Source organism: Phascolarctos cinereus, unplaced genomic scaffold, assembly GCF_003287225.1.
Source record: "Phascolarctos cinereus isolate Bilbo 61053 unplaced genomic scaffold, phaCin_HiC Scaffold_1;HRSCAF=81, whole genome shotgun sequence".
Classification (NCBI taxonomy): Eukaryota; Metazoa; Chordata; class Mammalia; order Diprotodontia; family Phascolarctidae; genus Phascolarctos; species Phascolarctos cinereus.
In genome coordinates, this window is record NW_027555514.1 from 227032930 (window position 1) to 227049178 (window position 16249).

The following is a 16249-nucleotide window of genomic DNA, read 5'->3' on the forward strand; positions in this document are numbered from 1 at the left end:
TTACACAGCATTGTACTGTTGTAACAACTCTTAGCCAAATTTATTTGTAAAAAGTAGTATTTTTAAGATAATTTTACTTTTGCTTGTGATCAAGGGCGAAAATCTAGAAATAAATAACTTTAGTATAGTTGTACATTATAATAAGGAACTTTTTGTCATAATTCCTTAAATTTGTTTATTTCTGAATATGTAAAAGTATACTCATACACCAATAGCATAACTTTTGAAACTTTCGTTTACTTAATATTATAACTTCATTATCCATTAAATTTTGTTCCAGTTGTAAACATATTTGATTTTGTTGATGTCTAACATAATCTTTTAAAAATATTAACTCTAAAATATTGTTTTCCGTTGAAGATTGCCAAGGTTTTTTTAACCTTAAGATTTATATATAATTTTTTTAGAAATTCAGTTATATTTAGCTGTATAGCTGACATTGAATTGTTATTTTTCAGGTGGTTGAACAGGGTATGTTTGTAAAGCACTGCAAAGTAGAAGTATATCTAACAGAATTAAAGCTGTGTGAAAATGGAAATATGAACAATGTTGTAACACGAAGATTTAGCAAAGCTGACACAATAGGTATGAACAATCTATAATTTTTTATGACAAAATAAATCACTGCGCTCAGATAATTTGTTGTAACTTTACTAGTTCTGTCAGGACTTGGTATAGTTTGAGGGGAAGGGTTCTACTTAAAGAATTTGGCTTGAAACTTAAATCTTGTTATATTGGTATAATTTTAACCAGAAATTGAATTATTTGGTGTGAAGTTTTTAAAGTAATCTTAAAATGTCATCATTTGCATTTTGTGGGTATTTTAATTAGGGGTTTTTTAAAAGAGAGATTTATATTTTAAGTCAATACAAGTTATATAATGTTTATTGTTTGAAGGGGAATTAAAATTGGTAACAGTAAAATGTATATTTAAATAAAACTATTGTTAGCACTTAGTGAATTTTTTTGGTTCCTTTTTAAAAATTGAAAATAACCTAACTACATAGTTATTATCCTCTTTCCCTTGGTAAATGAGAATATAAAGCACAAAAGTGGCATTATGAAGAAATTTTAATGGAGCTTAAAGAATTGATAATTGCATTTATTTTTAGTCATTCATCTCAGTTATATGTTTTTCTTTCTTCATTCTGTTTCAACTCTGCAGTTGAAATTCTGAAGGCCCCCCAAAAATGTTTTCTAGCATTAAAACTGAGTAATATTGTTATATTACATTGCTTTTTAAAGTTATCATTGGATTTAAAATGCCCCTATAAGTACTTTGTAAAAAGCAGCATGGCTCAGTGGATAGATAGCCCCCCTCAAAGACAAGAAGACCTCGGTTTGAGTCCTGCCTCTTCACACATATTGAATGTTGGTAGCTGTGGCACAGTACACAAAGCACTATGCCTGGTCTGAGTTTAAATTCAGCCTCAGATCCTTGCTAGCTGTGTGATCCTGGTCAAGTCATTTAACCTCTGTTGGCCTCAGTTTCCTCAGCTATGCAATGAGAGTAATAATAGCACCTACCTACCCAGGTGGTTGTGATTATCAAATGAAATAATTATAAAGTACTTAGCATAGTGCCTGGTACATAGTAAGTGCCTAATGAATGCTTATTTCCTTCATTCTTTCCTGTGTGAACCTGGGGCCAGGTACTTTAGGTTCCCAGCACTCTTGGCCACTCTCTAAGACTTAAAGTTGTAGAAAAGGTGCTACCCTGCATTGGTGAAAGGAATTGGCTCCCTTGGGAGTTTCACAAACTAATGAAATCACAGGTCTGATCTCTTTCTCTGCAGTATCTCGTGTATTACATGTTAGAGGCATGATACATTTTCCCATAAATCTACATGTACTAAATGTATGAAAGCAGGTTCTTTCTTTTTAAATAAAGCATTTGTAGAATAAGCTTTTGGAATTATTGACAATGACATCTGTCTTGTTTAAAAGCATTAGAAAAAGGAAAAGAATGCCAGGTACATAAAGCCTCTCTTCTGACTGTTACACCTGATGTCCTCATTATGGAAGACACTAGCAGTCACTAGAGGCTGGCTGAGATTGGCTGAGACTTCTCAGTTTGCTTGGTCAGTGTTCCTCACACTCTCAGAACTGTGTGAGTGCTTGATTTTTACCAGTGATGTTGGGCTTTGTGTTGCTTCTGCATCACAGCAAGAACCCACTTTTACCTGACTCTTTCATGTGCAGAAAGAAAAACTTGTTCCTCAGTTAACCACTGCTTATTCTAGTGAGTAATGGGATAATAAGTAAATTGTGGTTTATAGAATTTCTGCTTATTCCTGTTTAAAGCTAGAGTATATGAAGGGTTCTGTATTGTGTTGTACTGATTGTCATTTTAGAGGGGAAAATGTTGAATGGTAAATGCATGATTATACTCAGTTTATTCAGAATGAGAATTCTTATTGAGCCTATGAATATTGGTGCATTAAAGGGCATTGAACAAATATAAAACAAATAATTTTCAGTATTATCCATAAAATAATGTGTGAGTTACATTATTGAAATTTAGATAACTCTTTTAGAATTACTTAATACAATCTGCTACATAAGATTAGTCCAGAAAACAATTCTTAAATATTTCAACTAAATTAACTAAGAATCTCTATTTAAAAGTCCAAGGTTTTCAGCTTTTTTATGAGAGAATATGAATGAGAGCATCAGAGATCTGGGGGGGAAAAAAACTAAGAGTGTTTTGGTTTTTTTAACTTACTAACCTACAACTTAACTTATCTGATAATGGCATATTACTCTGGATTTATAGTTACCAAGTTTATGTAAGTTGAACCTTACCTTTTATATAACTTGAGCACACGTATGCTGACAGTAAGTAAAATTGTTGGGTTAGTCATATTTTCTGTAGGAGATGAATTTTGATGAAATGAAAAAGAAATCATGTATTAGTAGTAATGGGGGGGGTGAATATATATCACAAAGTAACAGAATGTGGCCTTAGAGATCACTTAGTGCAAGATACAGAGAAAGGGAATTCTCAGGTGAAGAAAGTCCTTCTACCAGTGCAGGTCAGTGCCTTCTCTGAAACATATAGAGTCTAATAGAATTGGCTAGAACACTGTGAGGCTAAGGAACTTGGCTGGATCAAGTAGTCAGCCAGTTTATGTAAGATGTTGGACTTGAACACAGGTCTTCCTGGCTTCAAAAGCCACCTCCCATTATGCTGTACTAACTCATCTATTCCAAAACCTCTTTTTTCAGATGTATATTTTATTTTATTTCTCTTTGATCTAAAAAAAAATTACTGGATAATAACCAAAATGCTATATTCCTATAAACATATATAACCTTTCCCCTTTGTAGCTCTACATAGCTACCAAAGTGATTTTCCTAAAGTTCAGGTCTGATCATGTCACCTACTCAACAGACTCTACTTGTTCACTGTTGCATCTGGAATCAGATATAAGCTTTCCTATTTTTAGTCTTCATAGTACACGCCCTGTATGTACTCTGTGTTCTCCCCATACTAGCCTAACAATTTTGCGCATACCATGCATTGATCTCCCATCTCTGTACCTTTGCACTAGCAGTCTCCCATGATTTGAATACATTTTTTCCTCACCTCTGTCTTTTGGAATTTTTGGTTTGCTTCAAAACTCTACTCAAATGTCACCTTCTTCATGAAGCCTTTCCTTATCCTATTCTGTCCCCCTACTGCGCTCTGATCCTATGGTAACCAACCTATATTTTATGTTTCCAAAGCTACCCTATAGTCATCTTATATCTATTCTATATGGTCATGTGTTTCTGTTGCCTTCTCCATTAAAATTACAAACTTCTTGAGGCCAGAGAGTATTTTCACTTTTGCCTTTGTATCCTTACCTCTTAACTCAGTTCCTTGTACCTGGCAATCTCTTAATAAATGTTTTTTGATTGATGAGAATATATCAGCTTTATAAGTTAGTTGTTTGAAATAACACTTTTTCCATTAGGAAATTTTAATACTTCTTGCTTTTTCATTTAGTCCCTGTAAGGAAAATCAAAGTCACACATAGATGCCTAATTGTGGATAGTAAGGAGGAGATAAGATTCAGCTGCAGTGCATCTCAATTTACTATATTTTGGCTTGCCTAGGCATTCTAACACAGAAGCAGTGTATGGGGAGTGTAGAAGGATGAGTTAAATATAGTGTTTATAGAGTGGGGGAACTTTTTTCATCACCCTTACCCATTGGTCCTATTCTAATCACTGCTGAGACAAATGAACCTCAGATTTTATCCCCTTTAGGGGACAACCTGAAGAAAACTGTTTCTCATATTACAAAGTTCTGGTTTTAGAGCAGAGAACATTTTGCTTTCATAGTCTTGTCTACAAGCCTTTGACCTCTTTTATTTATTTCAAACCGTATTTCCTTAAAATTTTTTCCATCCTTTCTCAACCTACCTTCTTACTGAAGTAATGTTTATATTTTGACTTGGTTAGGGAGATCTTGTTCGTTTTTTCATGGAATTTTCTATTTCATCCTCTGCAGTAAATATTGTCACACAAATGAGTTGTTTTCATGGTAGTCTGTTCTCTTATTATGAACAATGCAAAGTATGATGACCAGAAAAACATACACATACACACACACAAAATGATGTTTCTTAATTGCCTTTGGACTTAAAACCACTTCTTTGCAGTTTGTCAACATTAATGTATTTTAATTCTTCCAGTAGTAGTCTCTGATCAAAGAACTTTATAAAAATACTAATAATGAAACTTATGATTGTAAATAGTTTTAAAACTGAGTGGTTCTTATCACCCTCTGCTACCTTGATACCATGACTGGAAATAGAAGGGGGCCACTGAGAACTGAGAGCCATGATATATCTTACTTTGTTTCATAGATTGCCCTGACCAAGGAAAAACCTTGTAGACAGCTTACTAATGATGATCCCTCTGCTTAGTTAGGCTGGTCCTTGTTTACCCTGTTTAGACAGTCTCTTCCTGGCAGCAACAACGCAGGATCCCATTCATGCCTCAATGAGGGTGGGAATTGGTCTTTTTTTTTGGTGACTTTGCCAGAGTTGTTTAACAAATACAAAGCTTCAAGGACTCAGTTTTTCCACTCTGATCCTTGTTCAAGACTTTTCATTGCAAAACTGAGAACATACTGTCACTTTGAGAGATACTAACCTCAACCACAGCTAGGTTCTTTTATTGTTCAGCTATTTTTTTCATTCCTTCTTTAGGAAGTACTATAATAGTTTTTAAAAGCTTCCCCTTCCTGGAAGATCATATTTGTGTCAACAGAGAATATAATTAATATGCCAATGCCAGTAAGAATTTAAGAACATTTGAAAACTTGTTCATTTTGATTTTTTTTATCTAAATTTGATCTCTTAACATTTTCTCATTTGTTAGCAAAATATGTGATAAAAGAATGTTTAGTAAATGATATGTAGTCTAATTTGGAATATTTTTTAAAGTTCATTTTATTAATTAGCTTTTGTTTTAAATATCTCATTCAATTTTATTTTTGAGATCTATACTAAAGGTACCGTTTTGTTTAGCTATGCTTTATAACCTGATTCATATTAAAGAAGAGAAATTTAGGTTTTCTCAGTGTGCTTGGTTTGGGTTATAATTATAGAGCTGTTTTTTACTGATTATAATTTTTATTAAGTAAACTTCATACACTTATTTCTTAAATTTTGATTACCTGATATCTAGCTCATTCTAGTGTAGTTGAGTCTTAGAACTTTAAATTTTAAGAAACAGTGTAATCAAAATATTTTATGTGCTGAATTGTAATTTTGCATTTGATTTATTTTATTGATACACAGGAATAGAATGTGATAATAAAATATATACTTCAAAGTATCATATTTGGGGGGGAACTGGTTTTAGTTTTAAGATGAGTGTGTTTCACTGCTATGGTAGTTGCTTTGAAGACTACTTATCTTTAATGGTCTTGATTTAATTTGTTGTAGTTGAAGTTATTCAAAGGTAAATATCACATCCAAATTTATCAAATAATGAACTAATTGCTGTAGAAAGCCATTTTGACCTTTAGTTTCTGTGATTTATGTTCGATTTATCTCTTTATTATTGATTTGAATGGAGTGGCTATTAATTTTTTTAAATATACATTTGAAATAATCACTTATAATTTAACATTTTAGTGGCCTATGTTGGAATTTTTGCCTACAGATTCTTTAGTTCTGAAAATAATTACATTCAGAATTATCTTTTCTTCTTAGAGCATCCTTGATTTTGAAAACGTTCCTCACAGTACATGTGTTTATAGATATTTGTCAGATTCTTCTTGCCTTCCTGACAGTATTTGAAGTTTCTTCTTTTTTTTTTTTTTAAATCCTCTCTTTATTACAGACCTGTGATTTCATGGTATAGGAAATTGATGAAGAAATTCCCTCTACCAATGCAGATCTTTAACTGTTATGCAGTTTGTAGTTTTTAAGGGTTGCCTTGGACACTGACAGGTTTAAGTGACATGCGTAGGGCAATATGTGTGTGGGTAAGAAAGAGAGAGAGAGAGATGGGACTTGAACGCAGTTCTGTTTGACTCTAAGCCAGCTTCCTGTCCGCTATGTCATCCTCCCTCTTATTTAAAGTTTTGGACTATTAATTAGTGATTAATTTTTTGATGTGGTGAACTTTTAAAAAAGTTTTTATATTTATATTTCTTTCTTTAAATTCAGATACAATTGAAAAAGAAATAAGAAAAATCTTCAATATTCCTGATGAAAAAGAGACCAGATTATGGAATAAATACATGAGTAATACATTCGAACCACTAAATAAGCCAGACAGTACCATTCAGGATGCTGGTTTATATCAAGGACAGGTATTGTTCATCAACACTTTCTAGTTTAAGTATGCTAGATACCACTCCCTGTGTATTCATGTATTGGTTGTGTACCTATATAATCCATAATGGACTCAGTAGACCTAAAAGGTATTGATTAATGGATCACTGTCATCCTAGAGAAGGTAATCTAATGAAGGACTGAAGGACTCAGTCCTTGGCCCTGTTCTGTTCAACATTTTTATCAGTGTCTTAGTTGAAGGCATATCATCAGATATATCATATGTCTATCAAATATATGGGTGCATTTAGGGGATAATTGCTACATTTAAAACAGAATAAAGATCTGAAAATTTCCTGGTAGGCAAGGAATGCTTAAGTATAATATAAGATAAATATAACATCTTATATTTAGGTTCCAAAAATTTACCTCTACAAGGATGGAGTTTTGACTAAGTAACAAGTTCATGTGAAAAAATCCAAAAGCTTTAGTGGCCTTAATTAGCATAAGCCCAAAGTAGATCATGGAGATAGAAAAAATCTAATACTTTTACATCACAAAGAAATGTATTGTCCAGAATGCTGGTGAGAGTTGCGTTGTTCCCCATCCTTGTTGGATTACATCTGGAAATACGTTCAGTTCTGGATGTTAATTTAAAAAACATATTGATAAGTTGGAGTGGCTACAGAAGTGTTGAGGGGATTTGAAACTGTGTCATACATGGACTAGTGAAATGACCTGTAAATGTTTAGCCTAGAGAAAGGAAGGCTTGGAAAGGAGGGACTAGTATAGCTTTCTTTAGATAGCTGAAGAATTAGCGTATGGAAGAAAACTCATACTGCTTGGCCCCAGAAAGTAGAAGTTGGATACCTTCTGTACCCATATCTCCAGAGATACAAGCACAATACGTTGGCACATACTGGACTTCATAAGACATGTCATTTCTTTACAAGGAAAAACTCCTAGCAGTGCTGTTCAAAAAATTAAATGGCTTTAGATGTTTTAGAGAGTGTGTATGTGTTAAAGGTTGGATAGAGTACCTCTGAGATTTCTTCTAACTTTTGAGGTTCCATGATTCTGTGACTTGGGAGGACACAGCTTGTCAAAAGGAAGCTTAGTAACATTTCTTGATGGGAGACAGTCAGCAACTGAGATTGATGCATTCTACACTTAGTAGGCTTTCATTAAATGTTTCTTGAATTGAAATCAGTTTCACATAAATGAGCAAATAGGTTAGTGAAAAATACATTTATACAGTATGTTCACATTTTATTACAATTCAGCTAGCTGAATTTTCTTCCTTACAGCTTCTCTGTAACATCTGTTGCTTCCAGCATCTTGTTAACATTCGTTTAAATTCTTTATTGATGACCATCCCTCCTAAGGTTTCTATTCTGCATTGACTTAAATTCAGCAAAAATGGGAAGAGAAACCTATCTGAAAAACATTTGTTTGGAAGAGGAAGCTGCCAGGGACAGTTTAGAGAAGGGTAGCTCTATTTAGATTCCCATTTGACTGAAAGGTAATATTGTCCATTTCAGTGAGACTGTGGAGAAAACGATACTTGGGTTAGGGGCAAGATGGGTAAAATTGAATAATTGCTCAACATCTCTTGAACCACATCTCCGCAGGTGTGGTTTTAACACGTTTAAGGCTTTAACATAATATCCACATATGAACATGAAACTACATAAATTTCAGTGCCTAAAATAGATAACTGTAGCATTACTTGCTACTTCACAGCATCCATGCCACTTTTTTATCTTTATAGAGATGATTTTAGAATTACCGTCTATATTATTAATGTTTCTATAAAATAATTGTTATTAAAGACTATTTAAAGTTAATATGAATTCAAAGTAATTACAGTGAAATAAGAATTTATTGGCACCTAGTATTGGTTCTGTACTAACGAGCTGTGCAACCTTTGTCCAAGCCATGTTTCCCTGAGCCTTTCTCTATTTCCTCAACTTTTAAAATGAGGAGATTTGACCAGGTGACACATCTGAGATCTCTTGTGACTCTCAACTTCAGTGAGTAGCCCAGACATTTTCCTAAGATAATCATGGTAATTATTTCAGCAAAACCTGGTTACTTTTTGTTATCATGATTATGTGTTGTGATGTTCATAATTGATCACATGCGTGTGCGCGCGCGCGCACACACACACACACACATATATGTAGTGCTTAAAGATTGAAAATGTACTTTTGCTAACAAAAACCCTGTAACATGGGTAGTGCAGGTATTGTGTCCATTTTACAGATGAGGAAACTGAAGCTCCGAAAAGTTAATACATATTGTCAGAGCCGAGATTCAAACGCACATCTCCTGATTCCAAGTCCTGTTTTCTCTTAATTAGACATTCATTGTTAGGCACTTTTAGAAATTTTGGTTTGCTAAGCCCTTGGTTACCTCTCAGTTCAGAAAAATAATAAAATATTAGGAGTTGGAAGACACCTCAGAGGTCATTGTATTAACTCTAACCTACTTTTCCATTCTTTTGAGCTTTGTATTGATAATTTTGATAAGCATCCCATTTGTGCTTTTTTTTTGAGTCAGTGATAAAAATGTTGGCTGATGAGGAACAAGGATAACCCTGTAACGCTCATTACGTTGTTCTTATTAATCAGTGCTCTTTTGGTCTGTTCATTTAATTTTATGGGTATAGTAGTTATACAGTCATAAAGCCTATATCATTTCACAAGAATGTCATGAGAGATTTTCCTTGCTGAGCTATAAGCATATAACGTGTACTAATATGACAGTGTTGTTACTGGCTATTGAAGTAAGAATTTCATTTTTCCTACTTCCTCCTAGTGATCCCTGTATCCATTCCTGAATACACTGACAAAATAAGTAGAGCAAGAATCATAACACACTGGTTAAATGATTTTTTTGTAGTCATACAAATAGTACTCATTCTCTACAGATCAGCTCTCAGAGTTTGACGTTGATTCCTGAGAAAATAATAATATAGCTTTCACTAGGTGTTTTGTTTACTTGGGTAATGAGTTGAAGCTAAGATCAAAACCCAATTGTTATGCTATCTAGCCATAAGTCAATTTTTATATCTATTGCTGTATCACATCTGAACCCATTCCTTTTTTGGACTAAAAATTAAAAACTGTAGTGGGTAAATTTTGGTTTTTAACTTCAAAATTATAAAAGACCATTTTACTGTATATCATTTGCAGATGCTAGTAATAGAGCAGAAAAATGAAGATGGAACATGGCCAAGGGGTCCTTCAACTCCTAAGTAAGTGTCTTAATTTTTTTTATTAACTTACTACTGAGTAATTCGGCCTTTGTGCTTTTATAGCTACTTTTTGTATATTAAAATGCAGAATTATTGAAAGAGTGTACCTGAAATATAATCTATATGCCTCCATTAAATGTTTCAGGATTTTTTTCTTAATTTTCAAATTGATTTAAACTTGTATTTAAACTAGTGCATCTTATTAAAAGTGGTAAATCTGTCTTGTAAAATATTTTATGTTTTTATTGGTAATATTGATGTAAAAAGGAGATTTTTGAGAAATAAGAAATAGAATGCCAATTCCTGGTGAATGACAGGGTCAAAATTTAAGATACTTTTCTAACTATCTTCAGATATTGATCATAGGGCATGTATTGATAATAGTTCATTTATATAGTATAGACAGATGCTTTTGGTGCCATGTTTTAGTTGACTTTAATTTTAATAAGCAAAACAATTTAGCTATCTACTTGCTCAGAACATAAAAGAAAACAATCTTAAATTAAGCTGCAGTCTACAAATATACATAATAATTGTGTAACAGTTATATAGTTTGATTTTTGAAATATCCATAAAAATTGCATTTTTGGGAAACTCCTGGGTATCCTAGTTAAATGCTTGTTTTCATAGCCAAGTTACAGTGGATAATTGTACAAAGGCATGAACTTGGTACAAAGAGAAAACAAGGAAAACGTATAGGTTGAGTAGTGCAGTTTTTACGAGTGAGAGATTTAATCTACCTTGCAAAATGGGAATAATTTCTGTTTGAAAGTTTGTATTCAATTACTGGTTCCTTACTAAGGTTAAAATTTGAATTAAAATTGGATCTTCTTGTATTTAGAGTTCCATAAACTTAATTTTTGTTGGCACATAATTTGCAAAGATATTCGGTACATTGAAGAAAACTGATACAATGGAAAGAACACTAGATTTAGAGTCTAGGTCAGCTCTTGGATGCCCTTTAACTCACTGTGTGATAATTGTCAAGTTGTTTAATTGATCAGAGGCTATTCTTTAAAATGAGGATCCTGCCAGTATTACCCTCACTTATTACCCTGCCAGTGTTACAAGGATTTTTACATGAGGTAATATATGTAAAACACTTACCTTTACAGTACTATAGAACTGCAAGCTGCTGTTAGTATTAATATTGTTATTGCTATTATTAGAGTAGTGCAAAAGATTCACTTAGTCACTGACATTCTTCTTGAAATTGTTGATTTCCTATTGAAAGATGAATTTTTTTGACCCTTCATTTCATTGAATATCTTTTCCTGCAACTTTAATTGTTTTTTGAAATCAATACATTTGCTTAATATGTGCAGTTGTTAAAATGCTACTTGAAAGAGATATAGAAATCTAAAGCATCATCTTATCCTTAAGTAGCTCACAATCTAGTTTAAGAAACAAGGCACATCATGTCATACTATTATGTTGCTAAGTAAAAATATAAAGGATAAATTCCATGTAACAGTACCAGAGATACCCATTAAAAAGTATGTGATGTGGAATGAATGGTTTGTAGTTTATTGAAAAATAGTAGCATTGTCCTACCAAATATAATTGAAGGGAGAGGACATTGTATTATTTTGATAAAATTATGAATTAATATCTTGGGCTAATCGGAATTTAATGAGATTTGAAATTATATATTGTATGACCAATACTATTTCCTAGCAAATACTTCAATTAGCTTGATTTACATAGTCATTCAGTATCAGAAGACTTGATAGTTTGTGGCACAATAAGAAAATTTAACTTTTTTATTGAAAATTATCGCAAAGGTAGTATGTAGTGGATAGGAAGCCACCTTTAGAATCAGGACGTCCTGGATTCAAGTTCTTCCGCTGACAAAAAAAAATAGGCTGTGTGGGCAAATCACTTAACTTCTTATTGCCCTAGACAACTTTTTCATCTGCAGCATGGGGAGGAGGATGTTTCCTCACCCAGGATTGCTTTCACCTAAGAACAATCACACATCTTCCCTCCTCTCCCCAAATAAAAAAATGGTATGACTAGACTACCCCTTTGATTGTTCTCCTAGTTAGTGATTGAAATGTTTTAAAATAAACCATTTCATATTGGAGAGGGCTTGCCAGGAAAACTTAACAAATAAGGTAATCTTTACAAAACCATGCTACAGATCTTCTTTTACCAAGAAAATACTATATTTAACAAGAAAATACCAAATACTTTATTTAAATGACTTTGGCTGAAACTAAAAGCAAATGATCACAAATATTCCGGAAGTCATAAAAAGTACTTTTAGGTTATTTTGGTCAGAATTAGGACATCTTGTATATTCACCTAGAGGTTTATTTGAATAACACATTTAGCAGTGGGCCTGGAGTCAGGAAGACCTGAGTTAAAATCCAGCCTCAGACACTTACTAGCTATGTAACCCTGGGCAAGTCACTTAATCTCTCTGTGCCTCAAATTCCTTATCTTTAAATGAGGGTATTAATAGCACCTATGTCCTAGAATTGTTATGAGGATCAAATCAGAAAATATTTGTAAAGTGCTTAAGAACAATGCCTAGCACATAGCAATATATTATTATTGTTATTGTTTTTATTTCTAGCCTATTATAAAACTTTGGGATACATACTGTGTATGAATAACTATAAGTTAATGTAATATAACAGAGATATACAAGATTCATGGTAAAAACTTGGGGTTCATCTATGAGTATGGACCTGTGGGGCACTCATAATGCTCGTGAGAAAACCTCAGCAAAATAAATCCAAATGAGAATATTGAGCCAATATTTTTTACTGGGGGTCTGAGCCAGTAGTGTTACACAGTCCCTATACTACCCATATTTTTCTTGTTAAGCAGAATTTCAGAATGTTGATTGAGACACTGCAGCATCTTAGCCATGAATGCTTTCCTGGGTCTAAAGAACACTTTATAAACATAATTGTTAAGTACCAATACTTTATATGGTAAAGTAATTAAACCTTTATTTTACTTGGATATGAGATCATGTAACTTAGGCCCCTCTACGTAGATTGGTCATATGCAGAGTCTCTCAGGTTATACTTAAATAATCTCAAAAATTAGGGGGTTTTTGAGGCTTTAACTACTATGTAGTTGAAATTCAGATTATCTACAGGACTATTTTATATGCCATTTGAAATATTGTGTTATTTTTACTAATGATGAGTTATAAGTAATAGTTTTCCTATAAAATATATCAAATATATTTATCTACTTTCTCTGATTTAAAGAGAAAATTTCTGAACTTGATAACCCCTTTGATTATGTTAAACCTAATAGATTTGCCTATAAAGAATGGATTTTGCTCTGGCTTGCTATTAATATTCTCTATTACAGTTTTCCTAGGGTCAAGAACATTCTTTTAAACTACTTGTAAAGGTGTAGTATTTATACAATCATAGAAGCCTATATATAAAAGAACCTCAGTCAAGTCACAAGCATTTATTAAGTAGCTGCTATGTACCAGATACTGTGCTAAATCCTGGAGATACAAAAAGAGTGTCTTCCTCATAGTCTAATGGGACTGGGGGAGATACTAGGGGACAGCATACAAATAAAATATATACAGGATAAATTGGAAATGCTCTGAGGAAGAAGGCACTAGTATTAATGAAAGGCCTCTGAGGTGTCTTCTAACTCCTAATGTTTTGTTATTTTTCTGAACTGAGAGGTAACCAAGGGCTTAGCAAACCAGATTTTAATTAATCTACCTTTCAAAGCCCTTCACACTCTGGCCCCAGTTTACCTTTTACAGCCTAATTAAAAGTTACTTCTCTGATCGACACATTTACCATCCTTTCCTCAGTTGGGATACTCTTGTGTCCTGGCTTTGTGCCTTTGCCCCCATGGCCAGAATGTACTAGCTTCCCCTGGGTATTATCTCCTGACCTCTGCCCTTTAGAACAATTTATTTCCTTGAAAACCCCATTTTAAGTGCCACTTTCTAAGGAAAGCCTTACCTGATCACCTCAGGTGCTGTTCCTCCACCCCAAAATTTAGCTTGCTTTTATTTAATATCTGCTTATTTGTGTATGTGTCATCTTGCTAATGTAGTTACAAGCTCCTGGAGGGCAAGGACAGTTGCATTATTATCCCCGACACCTGGTGTCTGGCTATGTAATCCTGGGCAAGTGACTTAGCCTATCACTAGAGGGAATTTCTTCATGCTAGAGTTCTCAGTACCAATGAAATCACCAGTCAAGTCTCCATCCCTTTCCCCAGTACTTTGCACGGTGCATAGCATATGGTAGTAAATACTTGTTGAGTCATATATACCACAGAACATGTTGCAGTTGCATAGCACACATTTGATTTATCCAGTCTGGGCATTTTCTGGATAGAATGGAAAACCATCTCCCCTCCTCATCTTTCTAGGTCCAACTTAACTTGGCTGTTCATGCCTGGAAGCATTCCTCCTACCATCACTTCAACCCAAAAGCAGCCCGTGGAGACAGATCCTCTCAGCTGCTGCTCTCCTTCTATGTCTTCTCAGTCTTTCTCACAGTTACTCATTGACATCCTAGGCATCATCTTATATGGGCTCATTGGATGTTTTTCATAACTCATGTATTCCCTGCCCCAAAAGCCTTTGTTTCCTTATAGGAAAGTCCATAAATGTTCAGATCAGTATAATCAGTCAGTCTGCACCATTTATCCAGTATTATCAAAGGATGAGATTTTGAGTCAGCTAATTTTCCGGATAACTAAAGACTATACCTTTAGGCAACTATATTTTTTAAAATAATTTTTTTTTATGGAATACTCTGGTCCTTTTGTGGAAATTAGCACTTTCATTTGGGTACTCAGTCCCATGGGACAGATTTGATCCTACCCGCACCTTTCTTTGTCGACGTTCACATATAAATCCTTTGAAGTGGTTTCCTAGCACACTTGGAAGCTACTCTCTGGGTCTATTTGTTTTTTTCCCATCTTGCTATCCTACCTCCTTTTCTGATTATAAATTTCTTGGATGATATTTTTTACACTACGTTCATAGCACAAGTTATTGTTGGTAATATTCTGCAGCCTATTTATGCTCAATATAGCTCTCTTTTGCCCTTAGGGTCCTCCACAATTTTGGTCCATAAGGAATTTTGGTAGTCTGTGATTCTCAGTTCTGTCACTTATAATGGATCCTTCTAAACTATATGGCACAATTCCCAACCTTAAAAAATGAAATGTATAGGATGTGATTTAACTTTTTCTTAATCATTGTAACCTTAAGCATATACTGGATAGATAATATCATACTGTTTGGTCACCAAGTGATGCTTCACTGTGCTATGGAGGTGATACTAGGTTCTTGAAGGCTTTGCAAAGCTTTGACAGGTTATACCATACTCAGTACTCAAAACACTCAAAAGTGTGGACCCACTCAAAAACCATCTCTTTTCTAAAGAACAGACTATCTAGTTAGGTTTGAACCAATAGTGAAATGTCAGTGCTAAGTCAAATTTAGAGATTAATTCTTTGGCTGTGATGAACCTCTAAAAAGAAAGAGCAATACAGGCTTAGTCCAGGGGTGAGGAACCTGAGGCCTTAGTTCTATAGCCTTCTCCTGCTGCTGCTGTTGCAGTGATGATGGGGGAATAGAAGAAAAGGTATAAGAAGGTGCATGAAGATTTACTTAGCTGTCGGTACTTTAACTATTAGATCCTTGTCCTGTGATTAGGTGAGCATATTACTGATTGAACTGAATCATTAACAATCTTGACATTTTAGCAAACCAAGCCAGAAAGCAAAAAGGAAATAGCAGTCAAATGAGCGGATGGCACTCTTGATTCTTCTATAAGAGTCGATTAAAGAAGCTGCAGAGTTGTTTTCTGGCACATCCAAAGGCAGCAACAAACACAATGGGACAATTAATCACCTTGTATTTTGTCTCATGGTGAACATTTGAAAGAGACCACTATGAAGATAATTGTACCTTATGGTCCAACATCTGTTGGAAACAATGAAAAGGAAGAAAAATTCTACACAGACCTTGACCAAAAAAAAAGAGAGAGAGAGATATCAAAATATACATTATTCAGTAACTTCAATACAGGTAGGCACAGTGGAGGACAACTAAAAATATATTAAGAAAAAGAAATGTGAAAGGCTAAAATCCCTAAACCTCTGTATAATAGGCATTTTTCTTCAAGGAGAGAATAGTAGGCACTCAATGTGTGGCAGGCATTAAAAAACCTCAGAAAAAATGAAATTAAATTAC

General features: G+C 33.9%; 1 protein-coding gene across 8 annotated transcripts in view; it reads left to right on the forward strand.

Annotated features, from left to right (window-relative positions):
* The window catches only part of USP15 (ubiquitin specific peptidase 15), a 197136-nt gene that overhangs the window by 57330 nt on the left and 123557 nt on the right, over positions 1-16249 (forward strand). For all 8 annotated transcript variants that reach the window (XR_002325249.2, XM_078146099.1, XM_020990165.1 and 5 more), the window contains 3 exons: positions 459-585; positions 6672-6817; positions 9977-10038. Coding sequence is in view for 7 of the 8 variants with exons in the window: in XM_078146099.1 (XP_078002225.1) it covers positions 459-585; positions 6672-6817; positions 9977-10038 (335 nt within the window). In the remaining variant the exon portion in view is untranslated. The remainder of the gene's footprint in view (positions 1-458; positions 586-6671; positions 6818-9976; positions 10039-16249) is intronic.